At 65.5% G+C, this 23,354-nt stretch overlaps 1 protein-coding gene across 1 annotated transcript; it reads right to left on the bottom strand.

Moving 5' to 3' along the window:
• Positions 1–2,332: 2,332 nt before the first annotated feature.
• On the bottom strand, positions 2,333–16,480 carry PIPOX (pipecolic acid and sarcosine oxidase). The gene is made up of 8 exons (XM_005283459.4): positions 16,293–16,480; positions 15,186–15,334; positions 6,641–6,854; positions 6,004–6,186; positions 4,875–5,018; positions 4,192–4,350; positions 3,751–3,826; positions 2,333–3,366 (listed from the first exon to the last, which is right to left on the bottom strand). The coding sequence occupies exons 1-8, from the start codon at positions 16,416–16,418 to the stop codon at positions 3,236–3,238; spliced, it is 1,182 nt and encodes a 393-aa protein (XP_005283516.2). The 5' UTR covers positions 16,419–16,480; the 3' UTR covers positions 2,333–3,235.
• Positions 16,481–23,354: the final 6,874 nt, after the last annotated feature.

Below are 23,354 nucleotides of genomic sequence, written 5' to 3'. Positions count from 1 at the left end.
GGGTTGGGTTCATCTCCCTTCCCTGCCCCAGACTCCCTGGATGACCCAGGGCCTGAAGGGAGGCTCCGTGTACGCTAGGCGCTGGAGGCGAGTCCAGCTCAGTGAGCCAGGGCAGGGTAGTCCCAGCAGTGCTGGCTGCCTGCGCCCAGGGCTATGGACTGGGGACAGGCAGGTTTGCAAAGGGGCAGCCCATGGGGTCCCCCCCGTGCTGCCACGGGTCTTTGCAGAGGCTGGCTTGGGGGGAGCGTGTGCACGGGAGCTGGCGGGGCTCACCCCAGCTCCATGGCCAGATGCGGCCTTAGACTCTGCTGACCCTCCTCCCTCACCCTGCCGCTCCCAGCCAGGAAAAGGGAGCCGAGAGCCCGTGGGGGCTCCTGGGGGGAGCTGCACCGACTGAGAGCCCTGCCCCTCACCCCCCATGCTGCCCCCCTTCAGTGGGGGAAGCGCTCACCACAGCCAGGAGCAGGGGAATGCGGCCGTCGGCAATGGCAGCTATTAAGGCGACCTATATAGGCCGCCAGGGCTGCAGGGCAGCTGTGTCCTGACGTGCTGCAGCAGAGGGCCAGTACGCCCAGCGAGCGCGAGCCCCTTCCTGCCCCTGGCCTCGGCCCTTTGCTCAGCGCTCCTGCCAGGTGCTCGCTGGCTCCCGGGCTGCGAGGGGAGTTCATTGCTCTGCTCCGGGGCACCCTGGACCCCAATCAGCGAGTGAAATGCAAATATGGGAACCTGGAAGCCTGTTCTGTGGGGCGCACAGCCTGCCCTGGACCCCCCCAGCCCCTGGCTCAGAGGGAGGTGGACCCTCCCCGGGGCTGTCTGGTGATGGAGAACGAGGCAGCTGGAGCGTTAGCCCCTGATGGGTGGTGTGGCGCCGGAGATGGAATGCAGCGGAGGTCAGAGGGGCACAGCTTGGTCCCCTGCCCCCGGCAGGCGGGCAGGTCCCCAGGCCTTGGGCAGGGGGGATGGGCCTGGCTGGCATGGGAACCCAGCTCCCTGTGTCGCTCCAGGCCAGTCTGCCCTTCCCTCTGCCCCCTGGGGTTGTTGCTGAGCAGGTGACGCTTCTCGGGGCTGTGGGTCACCGTCCTCCCACCTGCCCCCAGCGCCAGGGCGTCAGGTCCCTGCCCCACAGCCTGGCAGCCACTCGCGCCCTCCTGCGGGCTCCACCAACCTGCCTTGGGCCTGCCGACAGCTGCAGCCAGCCCCTGCGTCTCTCCAGGTGCTGCAGGAGAAGAGAGCGAAGGCTGCAGGGCGCCTCTCTGCGCCCCCAAACGCACCACACCAGCCCTGTGATGGTCACCTCAAGCCAGGGTTCCTGCCCCGCTCCAGCTGCAGGCTCCCCGGGTGCCTTCACCCCACTGTGCCAGGGGCTTCGTGTGTGAGAACCAATGCTGCCCCCACCCCCTGCGCCCGGCTCGCTGCCTTTGAGTGACCTGCCTGATCCACCAGGCCTGGAGATCGTCGCATCTCTCCGGAGCTCCTCGTGTGTCCCTGGACCTAGCGCTCTTGTGAGGCAGGTTCCTTAGAACCAGGGGGTCCCCGGATCCATTGGCATTGGCAGCGAGAGCTCCTTGCACCGCGAGACGTGTGGGCGCCAGTGCAGCGGGCGGTGGGGTGGCTGCACCCTCCGCCCAGCATGCCCAGCTCCAGCTTAGCCCGGGCAATGGACCCGCAGCTGCTGCTGGGCCACAGTGCGATGGCCTTACCTGTGCCCGCTGCGCGGATTCGCCCGCTCCCCGTGGGGAGCCCGGCTCAGCCTGTCAAGCCAGGCAGGGCCTGGATCAGTGCGGCAGGAAACCAAACAGCCGGGGCGGGGTGAGCACGCTACACGCTGCCCCTGCCCCAGGCACGGGCCCTCGCACCCTCCGCAGTCCCTGTGGGGCAGCCAGATGGCTGCGGCTGGCGTCTGAACTAAGTGATTCATCACGCCCAGCGCTGCCCTTAACCTCTCCGCCGGAAACCCGGGGCAAGGTCGGGCTGTCCCCACGCAGGACCTGGCCTGGGCCACGGCAACCCGCCTGGCGCACGGGGCTGCATCCCCGCTGGCGCCGTCGGCTCCAGAGCCCCAAGCCAGGAGCCGGGCCGGTTCTCACGTGAGCGCTTGGAAACAAATGGGGCAGGCTGGGCACGCGGCGCCATAAAGCCTGCACTGCACTAATGCGCTTTCATTACGTGGGAGCGATCTAATGATAATAAAATGGCACATTTAACATTCAAACAGTCACTTGCCCCCTAAGCGAGTGTCTCCTGCTTAAACAGCTTCATCGTCCTGAGCCCGACAACGCGCCGGGATGAGCTGGTGCCGAGCGGCGCCGCTGCAAAGCACACGGGGGGTGGGGGGCACCTGCTGGAGGCGGCTTCATGTGTGGGGCCAGGTGGGGGCAGCTCAGGCTCGTGCCCACGGCTCACTGCTGGCCGGCCTGGAGCCACGTGGGGCCAAGACGGGGCTTAGTGTCTCATGGCGCCATCGGTCGATCTCCAAGTGAGCCAGGGACCCCCCACCTGTCCGGCCCCACTCATCCGTACAACCTACCCCACCCGTCCGTCCAACCTCCACCCATCCAACCTACCCCCACCTGTCTGGCCAACCCCCACCCGTCCGGCCCCACTCATCCATCCAACCTACCCCACCTGTCCGTCCAACCCTCACCCGTCCAACCTACCCCCACCTGTCCAGCCCCACTCATCTGACCAGCCAACCCCCACCTCTCCAACCTACCCCCACCCGTCCGGCCCACCCCCACCCAGCATGGTGGGGCTTGTTCAGCTTCCTGGAGCCCAGGGAGCCCCCAGCCCCCTCCACGCTGGCCGGGGTCCCCCCAGCTGGGGTGAGAGCTGGCACACGGGGATGGCTTGCCAGTGTTTATTGGTTGGAACAGGAGTGGGGAGTCTCATGCTCCCCTTGTCTCGGGCTGTGTGTGCCCAGCACGGGGGGATGCTGAGACCCAAACAAACCGGGGTACAGAGCCCAGGCAGAAGGGTGACCCCCCCACACTCAGCTCGACCCCCCCAGGCCCGCAGCCAGGCCCCCCGTTTCTGTCCGGGCTCGGCCAGCCTGCAGAGCTTGGGGCCAGCGACGCTGGTAGCAGAAACCCCTGGGCCCGGCCCAGCTCCAGCACTGGCGCGGGGTCGCTGGGCACGTGGATGTGCCCATGAAGCCTGGGGGTGGACGGCAGTTCTCCCCTGGTCTCCTCCCGGCCCCATAGGCCCCAGCCCCGGGGCAGCCCAGGCGCAGGGCAGGCTACAGGGCAGCGGCGGGCAGGGCTGGGAAGCGGCGGATGCGAAACGGCTCCATGGCGTAGGACGGCTCCTCCCCCACGCTGAGCTGGCACAAGAGCTTCCCGACCACTGGCGCCAGCTTGAACCCATGGCCTGTGTGGGCAGAAGCGCAGAGACTCCAGTCGGCTGGGAACAGCCGCCCCGAGAGCTAGCCCTGTGCCACGGGCACTGCCCATGCTCGCCTGCCCCCGGGCTGGCACAGGCCTCGGCCACCCCAGCCAGGCTGCCGGCCAGTGTCCCTAGGAACGCCCGGGGCGCCCTGCAGCTGGGGGGATCTGCACCACACCGTCCCCGTGGGGTGGGACCAGCACTGGGGCAGGGCTGAGCAGTGGCAGCAGATTGAACGGGGCCTGGGGATGGAGCAGCGGGGAGGGAGGCAGCTGGGCCATCCCAGCCCTATGGGGAACATCTCGGTCCCTAGGCAGCCATCCCCCCACTTACCCGAGAACCCTCCCCCGCCGTCCCACCCCCACTTACCCGAGAACCCCGCCCCAATGACGATGTTGCTGAACTTGGGGTGCCGATCCAGAACGAAGTCTTCATCTGGGGTGTTCTGCGGGGAGCCAGTGCGCACGTGTCAAGGAGGGCAGAGCACCCCCCAGGGTGGGCGAGGGGGACACTGGCACCCTGGTTCCTGCTGGGGTGGGGAGGGTCTGGGGGCACCCAAGTGACTTTGGGGTCCATTGCCTGGCCTGTCCATCACCACCCATGTGGGGCATGACCTGGGAGCAGGCGTCTAAGCAGAGGCCAGGCTGCCTGGGAGCCAGGACTCCTGGGTTCTGGCCCTGGCAGAGGAGTAGGGGCTAGCAGGTTGGCGACAGGGGGACTGGGAGCCAGGACTAGCTCCAGGCAGGGGGTGCCCACGTGAGCTGGCAGGCTCTGGGAGGGGAGTTCTGGGGCCCAGCGTCTGCCCCTCACCGTGTACATGCAGTGCTCCACCACGGCCGGCTCCGGCACCAGCCCTGGCAGGTGTTTGCTGACGAAGTCCTGGAGGATCTGGATGTCGGGCAGGGCCGAGGCCTCGGGCGGCCGGTCACGCTCCTCGGGGTCTGCCGGGCTGCCAGCGTGATAGCAGATCTGGGGGGGTTAGGGGGGAGGGTCAGGCCAGCCCTGCTCCTTCCCAGCGCGGGCCCCGCAGAGCACCAATGAGCTGGGCTCTCCCCCAGGCTCCCTCCCCCGAAGCTCTGTGCCCGCCCCCACCCCCACCCCCACCCCCACCCCCGCAAGGGCAGGGTTGGCAAAGCCCAGGGCTGCAGCAGTGGGGCTGCATCAGGCCGGGAAGCGCCCATATCCTGCCTGTCCCCCAACAAAGTGTGTGGAGGTGTGTGTGCACATGTGGGTGTATGTACATGTGTGTGTGTCTGTGTGCACACACGTGGGAGAGGGTGTGTGTGTGTGTGTGTGGACATATGGGTGTGTCTGTGCACATGCGTGCAAGAGGGTGTGTGTGTATGTGCTCATATGTGTATGTGTGCACACATGTGCAAGAGGGTGTCTGTGTGTCTGTGTGTGCACGTGTGCGAGAGGGTATGTGTGTGTGTATGTACACGTGGGTGTGTGGGTGCATAAGCTGGGCCCCCCTCCCTGCTGCCCCGTCTCACCTTCACCAGTCCTGGGTACTCGTTGGAGGGCAGTCCGTAGATGTGGTGGGGGGCGCAGAGGGCCAGGAAGCAGGGGAAATTTGCTGAGACCCCATAAGCCCCGGGGACCTTCTCCTTCCAGTAGCAGACGTTGATGCGCAGCGTCTGCAGGGCAGGGAGCACATGGGTTGCTGCCACCCGTGGTGAGTCGTATCCTCCCTGCCTGAGGGTGGGGGATGTGGGGAAGAGCGATGCGGCTCCCTTGGGGCGGGGGCATGTGGGGGTGGCAGTGCAGTGAGCAAGGTTCGGGGCCAGCCGGACCCACTACCACGCAGCAGAGCTGGCAGGCAGGGTGGGAGACCAGGTCTCCTCCTGGCTGGTGCCTGGTGCCCTGTGCCCCTCTGCCCAGCCTGACCCAGATGAGCTCCTAGGCCAGTGCCCCCCTCCCCGTGCCACATGTCACAGCCGCTCCAGGCAGCGACTGCAGGGCTCTGACCACCCAAACAGCGACCCCTGGCAAGGTGCGCTCGCTCCTCCCAGCCCTGTCCGCACAGGCATGGAGCCCGCAGGCCTGCGCAGGGACACGGAGACCCACATGCACAGCCAGGCGTGAGCCAGGGCAGGGACACGGAGCCCCATGTACCCAGCCAGGCGTGAGCCAGGGACACGGAGCCCCAAGTGCACAACCAGGCGCGAGCAGGGACACGGAGCCCCACGTGCCCAGCCAGGCGAGCGCAGGGACACAGAGCCCCACGTGCCCAGCCAGGCATGTGCAGGGACACGGAGCCCCACATGCACAGCCAGGCATGAGCCAGGGCAGGGACACGGAGCCCCAAGTGCACAGCCAGGCGCATGCAGGGACATGGAGCCCCATGTGCACAGCCAGGTGTGAGCCAGGGACACGGAGCCCCACATGCCCAGCCAGCCGTGAGCCAGGGCAGGGACACAGAGCCCCACGTGCCCAGCCAGGCGCATGCAGGACACGGAGCCCCACGTGCCCAGCCAGGATACGCACGCGCGGGTGAGCTGACTGCAGGCGGGTGCCAGGGTGGAAGTGAGCTGTGCAGAGCAGCAGAGCACTGGGTAACGATCCTGTGCTCGCGCTGGCCCTGCCCCACGTCACCCGGGCACAGCCAGACCCAGCCCTTACCTGAAGAGGCAGCTGCAGTCCCAGCGGGGCCAGGAGCTTATTGGCCCAGGGGCCGGCTGTAATCACCAGACTCTTGGCTTGGTACACCCCTCTGCTGGTTGTCACAGTAACCACGACCCCCGGCTTGATGTCAGTCACCTTCTCCCCGTCGCGCAGGGCTCCCCCGCACCGCCGGACCCCGTCCTGGGGAGGGAGCTGGCTCAGCCTGGGGCGGGGGCCCTGCCCAAGGGGTCGAGCGGTGCAGCGTAGTGCACAGCCCCTGCAGTCAGTGGGTGTGAGCCCGGCCAGGGAACCCCTCGTTCCTGGGCTCCGCAATGGGGCCAAGCCAGGCTCTGGCACGGGAGTGTGACGGGGCCCCACGCGGGCTGCTGGCTGCCCATGGCCTTGCAGAGACGGTGCAGAGGGCACAGGCCGGGGATGAGAAATGCCAGGCAAAGCTGTGCAGCTCCGGGCGCCGCATGGCAGCACCCCGGGCGCTGGGCAGAGCACTGGGCGTTCCCCACGGCACAGGGACTCCAGCTGAGCCTCATCCCGTATCTGTGGCAAGAGTGGCCATTGGTCTGGCTTGTGGCCTGGCCGGAGCTGTCCCGGTACCCCCATCTCCTGGGGCCGCGCGCCCCCAGGCCCAGCCCGGTACCTGCACAGCCCGGAGCGCCTTGTCCGCGGAGAGGACCCCTGCAGTGTGGTCAGACACGCCCACCTCCCCGCAGTAGGGCCAGATGCCGGGGAAGCGCCCGTGCAGCGACTCCGTGGTGAACAGCTCGCCGGGGACGTTGTGCTGTGCCAAGGTCTGGCAGCAGCGCTGGAAATCGGGGTTGGTGTTGGCCCCCAGAACCAGCAGCCCCGTCTGCCTGCGGAGATGGGCCGAGGAGCAGAGTGTTATGGCACCGGGCAGTCGCTGCCCACGTCCCGGCCCCGCGTGGGGTGTGCCATGAGCCCCCTCCATTCCCAGCCCCTTCTGGCAGGGGCGGTGACTTGCCCGGGGGCTGCCAGCAGGTGGGTGGCAGGGCAGGGAATCTAGGGTCCGGGTCCTACCCACTGGGCCACGCTGCCAGGGACGCTACCTGCAGATGCAGCGCTGTCCATGTTCCAGTATCGCGGGGTTTGGTGCAGGCTGCCGCCCCGGCAGTCAGATGTGGTTAAATAACAAAGGTTAGGGGCCAAGGGGCCGGGCTGTGACGGTGCCACGCGGCATCCACCAGGCGCTGCCTAAGCAAGTGAGGGGGGAACCTGCAGGGTGCAGCTGTTAGCTGGGGGAGCTGGGGCTGGAGTAGCAGGGGGCTGAGGGGCACTGGCAGAGCTGGGGGGCGGTTGGCACTGCAGCAGGTCATCCCGTGGCCACGTAGGGAACCTGGCCTGGATCCCTCCCGTCACTAAACACCACAGGGGCGATTCCTGCCCTTCCCGGCAGCTGGGCAGTGCCGATTCCTGCCCCCAGCAGGCGGGAATCTCCCCTCTGAACCGCGGCTGCTGCTGTCCCACAAGAGACTGGGTCTGTCTCTCCCCGGGGCCGCACCGTCATGGGAGATCCCTGAGCACTGCCAGCCCACGGGACAGCCCAGCCCCTGCGTGGAGAACAGGTAGGGCCCCAGGGGCGAGGCCAAAGGATCTGGGAATCAGGAAGGGGCCGTTCTGCCGGGCTCCCGTCTCACACGATCGATAGCTCCATTAGCTCCGACCCTGGCTAGATGGGGAATCGTTTATATGCTTATTTCCTTAATGGCTCGTCCTTTATAGAGTCAGATAAATTACTGGGAGTCCGTCTCGCCCGCCATGCGCCCTGCTGCCTTGGGAGGCAGCCGGTGCTGAGTGCCCCCAGGGCAGGCCAGAGCAGGGTAAGGGCTGGGTGGGGCGGGTGGCCCCGTGAGTCGCTGGGACAGAGTTCAAAGCCTGGTTTGGAGCCCAGGGAAAAAGTCGGGGCTCTCAGGCTGACGGTTAGTGGGCTGCTACCGGCAGAACAGGGGTGATGGGGCCGTCCGGGTCTGGAATGGCAGGAGTGCTGTAGATCACGTGATTGGAGCCCCTATGAGCAGTCGGTTTGTGCGGTAACCTATCAGCCTGGCACCCGTGCTCCCTTGTGGAGTATGTCTCAGTTCGCCATGAGTTTGCCCTGTGCTGGGGGGACTGTCTGTAGGAGGAGGGGGGCCCAGGGTCAGGTGGGCGGTGTTGCTGCATGCTGTTCAGTGGCTGCCATGTCCCACCCCAGAGGTGGCTGCAGATGGCTGGCAAAGTCTAAAGCGGGTCACAGGGCACGTGTGTCACGGAGTATTGGGGAACTCAGGGCCCTGCACCCCCGGCTTCCTGCGATTCACCATGACTCTCAGCCAGCCAGTAAAGCAGAAGGTTTATTTGGATGACAGGAACACAGTCCAAGACAGGTCTTGCAGGCACAGACAACAGGGCCCCCCTCAGTTAGGTCCAGCTTGGGGTCCCAGGGCATCCCGGCCCCCCCCTTTGGGGGGTCAGAGCCATCTCTGCCTCCCAGCCATCTCTCCAGCCTCCTTCCAGCCTGCTTCCAGCACTCTGCCTTCAGCGACCCCTCCCACCGCCTTTGTTCAGTTTCCCGGGCCCCGGAGTCATCTCACCTCCAACCCCCTCCTGGGTTCTCATGTTACAAGCTCAGGTATGTTCCCTTGGGCCGGCTCCCATCCCCCGATGCAGACCATCCTAGTCACACTCCCCTGTCAGCATTCACACACCCCAGCAAGAACAGTCCCAGTTCGTCACATCTCTCCCCCCTTCGAGACCGAACTGAGCAGGGTCACTTTAGCCAGTGACCCGGGGAAGTTCGAACCTACCCCCATTCCCATGGATGCCCCCGCATCCCTCCAGTTCCTTGGTGAGAATTACACCAGGCCCCTTCCGTTCCACGCCCCCCCTTAGGTCGGGGGTGCTTGATGGCACTCGCGGTTCGCATGTGGGAAGGTTTATGCGGCCTGTGCCCTTTTCCCACCCCCATACCTCTGGGGTTCCAACTGGGCTGTGGTCTTCTCCCAGCGCTCCAGTCTGGAGGTCTGTGCTTTGGGCTCTCTTGGTTTAGAGCCGCCCTTTTAACCTTGGCCACCCTCTGGAAAGGATCCTTTATGCTGGGCAAGGGTCCTAAAGCTCTTTTCCCCTTGTCCCAGGCCTTCCTCCCCCTCTGACAGGGGTCACAGGATCCGCAGTACTGTCGGACAGTAACAAAGACCCCAGGCCAGTAAAAGCTCCGTAGCAGCCTCTGCTGGGTACGCCAGGTTCCCTGGTGCCCTGAGAGGGGAATGTCATGGGCCCGGCACAGCAGCTGGCGGCGATACTTCTGGGGTACCACCAGCTGCCTCCTGATCCCCCCTGACTCCATTTTCCCTGGGGGAGCCCATTCTCGGTACAGGAACCCCTTCTCCCACAGGAACCTTTTCCGGCCACCTCGTTCCATGGTCTGTACCGCATTGAGGTCGGCCAGGTCCCTTATCTTCCGCAAGGAGGGGTCTCTCTGTAACTCGGCCTGGAACTCAGCAGCTGGGACAGGGATGGCCACCTGCTCTTTCTCGCCCGCTGGGTCCGAAGCTGCAGCCTCCCTGAGCCGCGTCCCTGGGCGTTCCCTCCCCACCAGGTTAGGGTCCTGCGCCTCAGGCAAGGCACCCCCCCCAAGGCCAGGGCGCAGGGCCCCTCGCCGGCTCTGACTGCGGGTCACAACCAGTGCCTTTTGGGGGTTGCTTGGCCAGTTCTCCAGGTCCCCCCCCATCAATACCTCAGTGGGCAGATACGGGTGTACCCCCACATCCTTGGGGCCCTCCTTGGCCCCCCACTTCAGGTGTACCCTTGCCACGGGCACTTTGACTGGTGTTCCGCCCACCCCCGTCAGGGTCAGGTAGGAGTTGGGCACCACCTGATCTGGGGCCACCACCTCGGGCCGGGCCAGCGTCACCTCTGCGCCCGTATCCCAGTATCCATTGACCTTCCTCCCATCCACCTCCAGGGGAACAAGGTACTCTCTCCGGAGGGACAGCCCCGCGCCCACCGTATAAACCAAAAACCCTGAGTCTGGGGCATCCAGCCCCCTAGAGGAGCTGGCCTGGGGCCCTTCTCTCTCTTGAGCAGTTGATAAGCTGCCAGCCCCTCTTGCGTGAGAAGCCTGCCCCTCGTCCGTCTGGGCCTCTACCAAGTTAACCCTATGCGGGTTCGGTCTGCTCAGTCTGTCCTTGAGCTTGGGGCACTGGGCCCGAACGTGGCCTCTTCGGCCGCAGTAATAGCAGCTCATGTCCTGTGGGTCCCCTCGAGCCGGTCGGTTGTCCCTGACGCTGGGCATTCCCCGTGGGAGGGGATTCCCCATATTCCCTCTTTGGGAGGTCCCAGGGTGACTCTCTCTCTGCATCACGGCGGGCCTGTTCCTTTGGGGCTCCTCCCTGCCACCCCCTGACCGGCTCTTTACAAACTCATCAGCCAGCTGCCCGGCGTGTCGCGGGTTCTCTGGCTTTCTGTCCACCAACCACAGCCTCAGGTCGGATGGGCACCGCTCATACAGTTGCTCCAGTACCAGCAGTTTAATCAGGTCCTCCTTCGTCTGGGCCCCACCAGCCCACTTGCTGGCGTATCTTTCCATGCGGACGGCTAGTTGCAGATATGAGATCTCAGGGGTTTTATCTTGACTCCGGAACCTTCCCCGGTACATCTCAGGAGTCAGCCCAAACTCACGTAGCAGGGCCTTTTTGAATAGTTCGTAGTCCCCTTTCTCTGCCTCTCCCAGTTGGCGGTACAATGCCACGGATTTGGGGTCCAGTAAGGGGGTAAGGACCCGGAGTCTGTCCGCGGGATCAACCCGGTGCAGCTCGCAGGCCGTCTCAAAGGCCTCCAGGAAGTCATCCATGTCCTCCCCCTCCTTGTATGGGGCCATGATGCACTTATCAAAGCTCCGTGCAGTCCTGGGTCCCCCCTCACTCACCGCAGCCGGGGGTTCGCTGCCCCTCAGTCTCGCCAGTTCCAGTTCATGCTGACGCTGTCTCTCATTCTCCTGTCTCTGTCTCTCTTCATGCTGTCTTTGTCTCTCATTCTCCTCCCGTTCACGCTGATGCTGTCTCTCTTCACGCTGATGCTGTCTCTCTTCATGCTGTCTCTGTTGTTCACGATCCTCCAGCTCCCTCAGTTTTAGCTCTTTCTCCCATTCCAGCCAATTCCGCTCCCCGGATGCCGAACGTCGCCGGGAGGCTCCTCTGCTGGCCGGCGGGCTTCGCCGGGGGGACCCCCTGCTGGCCGGGGGGATCACGGCGCCTTCGGTATTTGCTGGGCTCCTCCCCACCCTTCCCCTAGGCATAGGAAGGAGGGGTCTCGGGAAGCCCTCAGCAGCCGGCTGACCACTCCCAGCTGGGACAGACACTGGTGCCTGCGCTGCATTTGCCAGGCTGCTTCCCTGAGACACAGGGATCAGTTCATTCGCGCGATCTTCCGCCTCCAGCTGGGCGATGAGCTGTTCTTTGGTGAGCCTCCCAATGCGCAGCCGCCTCTGCTTGCACAGCTCCACCAGGTCGCTCTTAAGCCGCTTGGCATACATCTTCCTGCTGGCCACTCACCGGCCTGTGTGCTCACAGCTCCCCACAGTTTGCAGGGGGCCCCCTAGTGTGCCAGCCCTTCTCGAGGTCACCACCTCTCTGCCAGGGTCGAGCTGCAGACTCCTCCGCCCCTGGGACCACTCGCTGTGATCCCACGGGGGACCCTGTTACTGCAAAAGTCCTTCTCGCTGGTCACACACTCCCAGGGGTAATAACCGTCTCTCTCCCACTCTTCAGCAGGCCTGGTCCCCGTCAATCCCCCTTCGTTTTACTGCTCCCCAGTCACTTACTGCAGGAAGCGCCGTCCACGGGGTGCAGTAGATCCCACCGCTGCCACCAGTTGTCACGGAGTATTGGGGAACTCAGGGCCCTGCACCCCCGGCTTCCTGCGATTCACCATGACTCTCAGCCAGCCAGTAAAGCAGAAGGTTTATTTGGATGACAGGAACACAGTCCAAGACAGGTCTTGCAGGCACAGACAACAGGGCCCCCCTCAGTTAGGTCCAGCTTGGGGTCCCAGGGCATCCCGGCCCCCCCCTTTGGGGGGTCAGAGCCATCTCTGCCTCCCAGCCATCTCTCCAGCCTCCTTCCAGCCTGCTTCCAGCACTCTGCCTTCAGCGACCCCTCCCACCGCCTTTGTTCAGTTTCCCGGGCCCCGGAGTCATCTCACCTCCAACCCCCTCCTGGGTTCTCATGTTACAAGCTCAGGTATGTTCCCTTGGGCCGGCTCCCATCCCCCGATGCAGACCATCCTAGTCACACTCCCCTGTCAGCATTCACACACCCCAGCAAGAACAGTCCCAGTTCGTCACAACGTGGGAGCTGGTAATTAAAGGCGACCGGACATCCTTGAGCCCGGGGAACAGGCCTCGCTGGCCCCCTGCTGCGGGTTATTTCCTCCACTGGGCCAGGCCAGGGTCTGGCTGAGGCTGACTTGGGGCAGTGCCTCGTGAGCCAGCAGGAGTCACCCACTTTCTAGGGCACGAGCTGCGGCTCTGCCGGGCTGGGAGTCCACGGGCCATCCAGCAGACCTGCCCCCGGCCTCTGCCCCAGGCCCAGCCCGTGGGTCCTGGCTGTCTAGGTGAGGTTCCTGCAGAGCCTCGCTGGCCCAGGGGTTGAGAGCTCCTGTGGGCTGCAGCCCAGCCCTGGGCCATGCTGGCTGGCTCCGGGGGGCCGGCTCCGGGCTGCTCTGCCTCCCTTGAGCTGGGCCCAGGCACTGCCTGGCCCTTGCTGGCGTGATTGGAAGTGGAGGCTTTTCAGCATGCATCGAGGTCTGGGACACACTCCCCTGCGGCGGTGCAAGTGCTCGCCCTGTGGGCCTGGCCTCCTGCAGCTCTGCCCTAGGGCTCTGCATGCTGGCATGGGGGGAAGGGGTTTCTGAGCCGCTGGCAGCCCCGTGACAATGTTCACAGGTGGCTCCCACCTCCCTCCTGGGCTCTCTGTCCATGCCCGGCCCCTGCACTGCAGCCCCTACCAGTCCCCTGGCCTGTGGGGCTGTGGCCCAGATGGAGGGGGGCCCATCTCGCTGATAGCAGCTGAGCAGTCAGCCAAGGACCAGGGTGGATGGAAATTGATCATTTGTTTTCCCCTGCCTGTTAACATGGCCTAGCAGGGAGCTGCTGCTGGCGTCCCCTCTGGGAGCGGGGTCACGCCATGACCCCTCCAGTGCTCAGCGTCACCGGGGCTGCTGGCAATGTGTACCCAGAGGTCTGGAGCCCAAGCCAGTAGGGTTACCATACGTCCGGATTTTCCCGGACATGTCCGGCTTTTGGGGGCTCAAATCCCCGTCCGGGGGGAAATCCCCAAAAGCCGGGCATGTCCGGGAAAATCGGGAGGTCAGCCGGGCCGGTGGGGAGCCGGGTCGGCTGGGCCGGCGGGGAGCCGGGTCGGCCGGGCCGGCGGGGACCCCGGCCGGCGGGGAGCCGGGTCGGCCGGGCCGGCGGGGACCCCGGCCGGCGGGGAGCCGGGTCGGCCGGGCCCACGGGGAGCCGCGTCAGCCGGGCCGGTGGGGAGCCGCGTCAGCCGGGCCGGTGGGGAGCCGGGTCAGCCGGGCCGGCGGGGACCCCGGCCGGCGGGGAGCCGGGTCAGCCGGGCCAGCGGGGACCCCGGCCGCCGGGGAGCCGGGTCAGCCGGGCCCGCGGGGACCCCGGCCGCCGGGGAGCCGGGTCAGCCGGGCCGGCGGGGACCCCGGTCAGCCGGGCCGGCGGGGAGCCGGGTCAGCTGGGCCGGCGGGGAGCCGGGCCCGCGGAGCCAGGAGCCGGGGGGTGCGCCGGGCCGCCGGGGGCCGGCAGTGCTGGGCGGGCCGGGGGTGGTCGGCCGGGGCCGGTACCCCAGGGCCCGAGCCGACCCAGGCTGGAAACGCCGGGGGGCCAGCCTGGGCCGCGCCTCCTCCCCCCACGCCCCCCTTACCTGCTTCAGGCTTCCCGCGAATCAAATATTCGCGGGAAGCAGGGGAGGGGGCGGAGACTTTGGGGAGGGGGCGGGGTTGGGCAGGGGTGTAGGCGGGGCTGGGGGTGGGGCCGGGGGCCGTGGAGTGTCCTCCATTTGGAGGCACAAAATATGGTAACCCTACAAGCCAGGCTTGCATAGGGGAGTACGGAGCTGTAGTCTCTGTCCTAGGGGACACTTCGGAGCCCCGGGAGCTGGCTGGGCACCGTCCTGTTCAGAGCAGCGTGGCCAGCAGCAGCGCTGTACCGCTCCTGGGAGATCCGCGCGGGCTGGGGGCTGGTGGAGCAGTGAGACCCTCCGTGCACTTTGCCAGCCTGAGTCCGGGCGGCGCTGCCAATCGGGATTGCTCGGCTCCGGCTGTTTGTTGCAGTCGCCAGAGGAAACCAGGTCGCTCTGTCTAGGGCCCAGGCCGCGGGGAGGGAGGGGCGGGGTTGTTATCGCTCAGACGTGACTCATGCTCGGTGCCAGGGACTTCGCTCCTTCTGCTGCTCTTTGCTGGGCCCTGTTTGCGCTCGCTGGCCTGGGCACCCCGACCAACGAGGGACGGGCCCCTCCGTGCTCTAGGATCCTGGCTGGACGCAGTCCTGTGTCTCCCACGCCCGGTTCCCTTCCCTGTGCTGACAGAGCCGAAGCCTGGCGGGATTGCTAGCCTCTCCTCCTGCTCTCGGCATGCCTTGGCGGGCTGGCACAGCGCCCCGTTGTGCTCTTGGGCCGGGCCCAAGGCTGCTGGGGGCTGGCCTGGGGGTGGGGGGTTCAATCTGCTCTCGTTCGGGCAGGCCCCGCAGCGAACGGAGACGCTGCTGAATCTTGGGGCAGTAAAATCCTGCCCCTGCCCTGACGTGGGGCTGAGCCGCTCGGCCAACGACCCCTTAATGCTCCACTTGGTCCCTGGTGTCGGCTACTCCGGGGCAGCCTGGCCGGACCTTTCCATTGCTTGCAGTGTCTGGCCAGCGCCTGGGGGGAGTAACCCGGCTGGGGGCCAGGGCCTGTGGCTGGCTCCCTTCCCCCAGACAGCTGGGCCAAGGCCTGGAGCGCGCAATGCTAAGCATAGGCCGTGGGGCTCACTGGCATGGCCTCGGCCTGGCTGCTGTTCTGCTGGGGCCCAGCTGGGGCCCTGTGCCTCCCGGCCCCCAGCTCCGAGGCGTCAGGGCTGAATTTCCTCCAGCAGATCCCCTTGCAAGGGAGCCGAGCCCCCGGCGGGCGGCACCTCACCTGTACAGCGGGACGCCAGCCTCGGCTTCCAGCTGCTCCCACAGGCGGTAGCTCTCTGCCATCATCCGCGCGTAGTGCTCCTGGGGGTAGGCGTGGCGGATTATCCGGCTCTGGCCATGGGAGCTGCCTCGGGAGTGAGGCAGGGGGAACTGCCAGGACAGGGGGAGGGTTAGCTGGAGATCCCGGCCTGCTCTGGGGATGCTGGTTCCCTCTGCCAGCCCTGGCTGCGGTGCTGCTGGGAGCCCACTCGCTCTGCCTGGGCGGGTGCATGGTGCATGCGACTTGCGTGCTCGCACCTGGGCTGGGGCAGGGCACCTTGGACATCCTAGGGCAGCGCTGGAGCCAGCCCCCTCCCTGAGCCATGCTCCCTCCCCATGCTGCAGGGGAGGCTGGGGGCAGCAGCTGTCCTGGCGCGGTGGGCAGAGGTTCCCGGACCTTCCCCCCTCTTTGCCATCGCTTCCTGAGTGTCTGGGTTCCAGCTGCTCTCTGCCCTGGCTGTGGGGCACCCGGTGGGCACAGCTGGGCCACACGCCCCTGCCTGGCTGGTGCAATAGCTCGGGGGGGCTGCGGCCTGTTGTCGAGGGCTGGCCGGGTGCTGCCTGCTCTGTGGGGAATGCAGTGATTTGCCCCGGCCCCTCTGGCCAGTGCTGAGCCATGCGGGGTCCTAGGTGCCAGGTGGTCACTGATCTCGGCTGTAGGGCCCCCGCGGGCCCAGCCTGGGGCAGGTCTGTAGCGCCCCCGTGTGGCAGCGTCGCACAGCCCCAGCCGCTGCTCTCTCAGCTGGCAAGTCCTGGCTACCGAGAGCCCCTGGCATATGGGCGGCTCTGCCCTGAAGTACTGAAAGGGGGCGGGTGAGGGTGCGCCTCCCAGCCGCAGGGACCCCACCTAGAGATGGGGAGCAGGGGCTTAGCTCCCCCCAGCTCTGGGGGCTGGGCCGAAGCCTGCAGCAGAGCTGCGCTGTGCAGAGCTTGTGTCTGGGGCGATGTCCATCCTGCCGACTGGCTGTCGCTCAGGCAGACCCCGGGCGTTCGGCCTTGCTCCTGTGTGGGCTCAGTGCTGGGCTGTGTCTGCCCTGCAGTGCCCCCGGAGCTGCGTGTCAGGGGGTACCTGTTCCAGCAGGAGGGTCTCTCTGCCCCGTTTGGCCAGGTGGTAGGCAGTGAAGGACCCCTGGATCCCGGCCCCCACCACGATGGTGTCGTAGAGGGAGCTGTGGGGCTCGCCCGCAGCCGCCATCTTCAGTCCTCCCCCTGTTGCAGGGGCCTGGGACCGGAGCCAGGAGCAAAGTTCAGACTTCTGGCACGATCAGGCAGGAAGCTGTGTAGAGCTGACTTCCGGCCACGGTGGGCCTGCCTCCAGCAGCCGGCGCCGGCCTTCTGCATCCGGGTCCCTGGGGCTTCCTGGCTCCCCAGTATGTGCCCCGGCTGGCTGGTCTGGGCCCCCGGCTGCTTTCCCCTGCCACGGGGCCTGGAGCAGCCCAGCCCTGCGGGGGCGGGGGGGGGGGGCATAAGTGCACTGGGCATCTCGCACCCACCCCGTCCCTGAGCAGGGCGTCGTGTGGCCTCTGCCAGGGACTATCCCCGGACGCTGCTGGAACCCACGGGACTCCTGCCTCCCTCACAGCCATGCCACGCAAATAGCTCTGGCCCCAGCCCGGCCAGCTTAGTCCCTGGGGCACCATCTGCAAAGGGTGGGGGGCATCCAGGGCCCCTGGGAGCAAGGTGGGGAGCACTGGGCAAACTTCCCTTGTGCACTGCTCTGCCCTGCCCCTCAATCGAACCCGCCCCCCCTGTCCCAGCCCTGAGCTCCCCCTGCTCTGCCAGTGCCCCTCAATCGAACCCGCACCCCCCCGTCCCAGCCCTGAGCTCCCCCTGCTCTGCCCTGCCCCTCAATCCCGACCCGCAGCCCCTGCTAGCCCAGCCTGGGCCTTCCCACTCTTAGCTCTACCCGTGGCTGATTACTTGTCCTGCGGCTCCGGCCCGAGGGCCCATCTGCGCTGCACTCAGCGTGTGGCGGCAGCTCGGCTGGGCAGACCTGGGCTAGCCTGTGGCTGGCTCTGCGGTGGCCTGGGCCCGTCCCCGCGCGGCTGGCCTGCCCTTCTCTCACTGACTTGCTCTTCAGCCTGTTGGGGCACGAGGGCCAGTGGCATCGCTCTGCCCGTCAGCGTTGCTGCGCCAGCTTACTCCAGCGAGGAGCTGGCCCGGGCGTCTGCTCCTTCGCCCTGTGGCCAGCCTGTGACGTGCTGGATTCATTCACTGGCCGGCCAGTCTCCTTCCCCAGCTAACGGGAGGCGGTGGAAACGCGCCTGCATTATTGATCGTTAATCGCTGCGGTTTGGCTCTCTCCGGACAACGCATCCAGCTCCTGCGCGGGTGAGCGCCAGCCCAGAGCTCCACCATGGCTTCCTGCCAGCCGTGTCTCCTGCCGCAGGACCCCCTGACCCTGCCTCTCGGCGCCGCACCAGCAGGCCCACGTGCAAAGCTGCCCCGACTATGGCCTGGAGCGAGCGTCCTCCTCCGAGCACGGGCCACGGGCACTGCACACGGCTGCTCAGTGAGCTGGGGGCAAGTGAATTCGATGATGGAAAACCAACCAGCTCCCCTGGCCCCCGCCAGGTGGGGAGAGTGGGACACTTCTGGGGAGGACCCCGGGCTGCTGGCATCTCCCCCCCCCCCCCGTGCAGCGACTGGCGACACTCACCCTGTAACCCCCAGAGCTGCACACATCGGGGGGGGGGGGCAGGGCAGTGATGGGCTAGCGGCTGGTTGCGGAGCCGAAGCTGGGGGGTGAGGTCGAGCCCTTGCAGCTCTGGGGTCCTTAGAAGGATCCGAATTGCGTCTATCCCAGATCACAGCCTCTGTGCAGCTTCCAGAGCTTCGTCCGCTCTAGGCCCAAGCGCTGGGGCTTCCCCCTGGTCCTGGGGGTAGACGCTTCCGCACCCCTCGCCCTCCCACGGGGGGCCAGATATACCCCGTGGGGCTGGGGTTTCCTGACCAGCGCTAGCTGCCACACACACAGACACAGACAGACACACACACCCCGCCTGCGAGGAGTCAGACAGCCCGGCCTGCTCGTGGGTCGCGTGCGTCCTGCCCCTGTGTAGCTGCTAGCTCAGGGGCTGCTCTTGCTGCGTGACTTTGGGCAGGACACTTCCACCTAGCTAGAGATTCGCACCGTGCCCAGTGTCACGCAGTTGGGAGCGGAGCGGATTGACCTGGCAATGTCGTTTGGTTTTACTGGACTGTCTGCATGGGGGATGGGAGAGCAGGGGGTGACTTTAGGTGAGGGAGGGTCCCTGAGCCTGTAACCTGAGCCAGGAGTTGGGTGGGGCAGGTGACACCTTGGCCCGGGAAACTGGACAAAGGGAGAGGAGGAATCAAGGAGGGGGAGAGAGCCGGCTGGAGGGGTTTTTGGTTTCAGTTTTGGGCTGGCTGGGAAGAGGCAGGGAACCCAAGTCTGGGGTCTAAGATCCTTGCCCCCCCAGAGGGACCTGGCTGAAGGGTCCTGGTTGTACCTACAAGCCCTGCTTGGGACTGTGTTCCTGTCGTCTAATAAACCTTCTGTTTTACTGGCTGGCTGAGAGTCCCGGTGAATCGCAGGAAGTGGGGGGTGCAGGGCCTTGACCCCCCCACACTCCGTGACACCCGTCACCCTGGCGTCTGGGCTCCCCCAGTGTTCTATGGGGGCTCGTCCCAGGCTGAGCCCTGCTTTGCTTGGGAGAGTTGCCCCAAGGTGCTCTGGCGGCAGGGTTTTCGTCTCTTTGCGTGTAATATGTGCTGGCTGGGTGGACTTAGGCAATTGGAGGGTTGGGGAGGGGCTGTAATCCCCCCCCCCCCCCCCGGAAAAGGGGGATTGCACAGAACAGACACTGCGTCTGGAAGAGAAGTGCCGTTATCTCACTGGGGTAACGGGCCCTTTGAGGGCCATTATTCCTGAGCTCTGGCCCCCACATCAACAAAAGCTGCCTCTGCCTCAGAGCCTGCTGTGCGTGCATCACTGCCCTCCCTTGAGCGGAACTGGAACTGCCTGACTTTGTGTCATTGGCCCTGTACTGCTAGCAGCTGGTGGTGATTTTCCACTACCTCAGCTGGCAGGGACTGTGCTTTCAGCACCAACCCACCCTGGTTTTGTCCCTGGCATGGCGGGGAGTGGGGCATCCTAAGCAGTTCTGACTTTGCTACGATTCCCCCCCAGGCATGTGGTGGGCGGCCTTTAGTGTTTGGGAAGCGCTTTGAAAGCCTCATGCGCCCGTGCTGAACGAGTGTGGGATTGCTGGGGGCAGCGGGCGATGCAAATCCCTAACCTGCCCCCTGTCCAGAGAGACCTGCCACCACTCCAGCCACAAAGCCCATGTTCTGCTCAAGTCCCGCTCCTCGTGCCAGCCTCTCTGCGGGTGGTGGAGTTCGCCCTAGAGAGACAGAGGCTCCTGGTCTCTGCCTCCCCTGCCCTCCAGCTCCAGAGCAGCGAGCGGCGTCCCATGTCATGCGCTACACGTGAGCGGGATCGGGGGGAAGCTCCGAATCGTAGCTTCCCCTCTCGTTTTGTTTGGACACGTACGTGGAACGACCCCCCTTTTCTGTGCGCTCCATTGCAAACATAACCGCCGCCGAAAGGGCGGTTTGCCCTCCACAGCGTAGAAGGAAACCAATCCACCTGCCTTCTGAGCCGTGCGCCCTCTCCCGCTGCTGCAGCCTGGCAGGAGACTGCGGAGAGGAGCGTGTAGCTAGACAGTGGGGTTTTTTTTTCTCTTTACATTTTTACACCAGTTCTTGATATGAATAATAGTAATAAAAAAATCTGCACATCACGGCACTTATGTCTCAGCAATTGCAGGCTGTGTCCTGGGGCAGCGTGCGGGCGAGGAGAGAGCTGGCTGTGGAATAGTGCAATGCTGAGCACGCCGAGCGGCGCAGGGGGTGAACTCACGGGCGCTGGGAAACCGAGAGAGCCAGAGAAATCCATCAGTCTGTGAAACGGCCGACCCCGGCTGAGCAGAGACGCTGCGAGGTCCCGGGAAATCGCTGCACGGCTTGGGAAACGTCCAGCGTGCACCGTCAGTGGGGCCGGCCTGAGTGTCAGCTGGGGGCAGCCGGGCAGTTCTGGGGGTCGCTCTCCACCACTTGGAAAGTGCAGTCGCTGCTTGCGGGGCGGGGGGCCGTGCACATGGAGCGTGGGCCGGGACCATTAGGAAAGGGATAGATAAGACAGTAAATATAACCCCCTGGTACACCTACCACTGGGATACTGGGTGCAGTGCTGGGCGTCCCGGCTCCGGCAAGATGGAAAGGTTCAGAGAAAGGCTACGAACATGATGAGGGGCCTGGAGCAGCATCCAGTTGAGGGGAGCTCAGAGACTGGGACTGTTCAGCTTGGGAAAGAGACGACGAAGGGGGAGATGATTGAGGTCTATGACATCATGACTGGTGTGGAGGACGTGACTTGGGAACATAACATACAAAGCAGGGGTCACCCACTGACATGACTAGGCAGCAGGTGTAGAGCACACACCAGGAGTGTGTCTCCCATGGTTGGCCTGTGGAACTCCTTGCCAGGGGATGGTGTGCAGGCCAGAAGTATACCTGGGCTCAGAAAAGGATGAGAGAAGTCCATGGAGGATGGTCCATCAATGGCCATTAGCCAGGCTGGGCGGGGACACGACCGCATGCTCTGGGTGTCCCTAAGCCTCTGACTGCCCGAAGCTGGGCCTGGACGCCAGGGGCTGGATCATTCCATAATCCCCCTGTTCTGTTTGTTCGCTCTGGTATCAGCCGGGGGCTGCACACACTTGACCGCAGCTGGGGGGGGGGGGGGAAGGAGCCGCAAACACCTCCCCGGGAGTCCGGGCGTGTTGGCACAAACGGATCCTGTCTCTCCCTGAGCCCCCTTGCGTGTCCTGTGCTGGCAGTCGGCCCCTCACCTCCTGCGGCAGGCTCTAGCGTGCAGCCCGGAGCATCGTCCCTGCAGCCCACAGCGGCTGTGCTGGGGGTGCAGGGCTCACAGAGGGCCTCTCCTGGGCCGAGAGGGGCACGGGGCCGGGAGGCAGCCTCTGGGGTAAGCCCAAGTGAGTATTTCCTACGGCAGCTCCAGCAAATGATTCTCTGATTCCTCCCCAGGTGTCACGGACTCACAGATCGTGCCCACTCTTGGCCCCGTGCGGTCCGTGGGGGGTGCCCCTTTCAGTGAGACAGCCCTTCTCGGGGGTCCACTCTCTCTTGGGGTTAGGCCCCTCCACCTCCACAGGATCGTAAACCGGGCCTGGCCCTCCTCTCCTCTCTTCTGTGCTCTGGCCCCTCTGGCTGGAACCGGCTGGTTAGGTCTTGGGGTCCTCTCTTTACAGCCCGTTGTCCTCCCTCTGGCCAGAACCGGCTGCGACTCCTGAGCTGGGTCCTCGGGTTGCCAGGTCACCGGTCGCTGGGGTGTCCATCCTCCAGGCCATCGGCTGGGGTCCCAAGTTCCCTGCTGGTCTTCTGCAACAACAAACTCCCACTCCCTCTCCCCTCCCCTCGTTAAACCAGTAACACCCAGGGACACTGAGTCCCACCCCCTCTGCATGCAAACCATTGGAAAACCAAGGAAAACACAAGAAAATTCCCCGCTTCGTCACACCAGGCGCGAGGAGAAGGGCCCGTCTCCGGGCCAGTCTGCACCAGGGCCCCAGCGGCGCGCAGCAGACTGTAGCCCAGACGGAGCGGTCCGGTGACTGTCGGGGCTGGGGGGGTGCAGAGCAAACCCCACACCAGAGCTCTCAGTAACTGGCCTCTGCTGCGACGTGTACCCCAGGAGCAGCTCTCCCCATGAGTGGGGTGAAGCCGGGGTGGGTCAGGCCCAGGCCCCACGGCACAAGAGGGGCTGGATTCTGGGGGAGCTGAGCGCTGGAGTCCTGGCGGAGTGGAGCAAGCGCAGAGCTGGGGGAGGAGAAGCTGCCTGCACTAGGGGATGCGATTGCAAGCACTCACAACCCCCCCCCCCCCCCCGACAAGCCATGGCGCTGCCCATCTGCACTGGTGCCAGGAGCCGGGTGGAGTGTGTGGCATTATTTCCCCGAGGGCGAAGCGCGCTCAGCTCCCAGAGCACGTTACCGCCAAAGCCCTGTGCTCTCCGGCGGCAGCCCAGGCAGGAGGAAGGGTTTGGGGTTTGCTGATGGCGATATGGGGCGACGGGAGCAGGCGGGCCGAGTGCAGGTTCAGATCTACCTTGTAACGGGGCTGACGCTCCGCGGAGGGGGATTAGCTCCCAGCGTCACACATTGGTATTCCTGCCATTAAACCAGGCAGAGATAGGGATCGCACCGCTTGCGCTGAGCCAGGGATGCTTTTGTTGGTGCTGGGGATGCTTATTTCCCCCTGGCTGAGATCCACACCCGGCCTGTGATCTCGGCCGTGCGCAGAGCTGGGGGGCGTAGCCAGCCCCTCTGCAGAGGGAACATGCACCAGAGCGGAGCACTGAGCCCTCTTTGCTGCAATTAGTCTTCTGGACAGATGTCGCTGTGCCACGGGGAGCTGGATTTCCCCAAATCAATCTACTCAGCAACTCTTCACTTGTCATTAGAAATTAACCCAGCACTGCCTGCCTGCAAGGCCCACTGGTGAGGGGGCCACCGCCGCCGTTCCCGGCAAGTGCCCCTCTTGGAATGTGTCTGGCTGGGGCTCTGCCCTCCCCGGGCGCGGAGCAGCCAGCACGGCTCAGTCTAATTGCTTTGTGTTTTGCAGCCTTAGCCCTGACGCGGGGAGGGGAGGGAGATGATCAAAGGCCGGCAGGGTGGAGATGAAAAGGCAGAGTGGGCCTTGCTGTGTAGCGATGCTCTCAGCCCTCCACTTTATTCGCTCCTTTCTCTCGGGTGCTGCCGACAGCCAGAGGCTGCAGCATCTCTTCGCTGGGGCTGACTTCCCCCCCACCCCCCGTAACAGCTCTGAACTCCACCTGAGGAGCTCCTGGATAATGCCCACCCGCACCCGTCTTCCTCAGGACAGGGCTCCCTTCCCGGCCTGCCCAGCCCGCTCCCGCAGAGAGCACCTACACTGGCCCCTCCGGCTTCCTCGGGACCATGGCCCTTCTCAGGCTCCGGGGCTTGGAAAGCAGGCGCTGACCAGCCTGCCCCAGGCGTCTCCAGTCTAGCTGGGACCCCATTGCTCCCAGCTGGTCGTCTTTTCCCTGGGGCCCGGAGAGATGAAG

Source organism: Chrysemys picta, chromosome 19 (assembly GCF_011386835.1).
Source record: "Chrysemys picta bellii isolate R12L10 chromosome 19, ASM1138683v2, whole genome shotgun sequence".
Classification (NCBI taxonomy): Eukaryota; Metazoa; Chordata; order Testudines; family Emydidae; genus Chrysemys; species Chrysemys picta.
The sequence above is the reverse complement of the archived record's forward strand: the minus strand, read 5'-3'. Positions and strand labels throughout refer to the sequence as shown.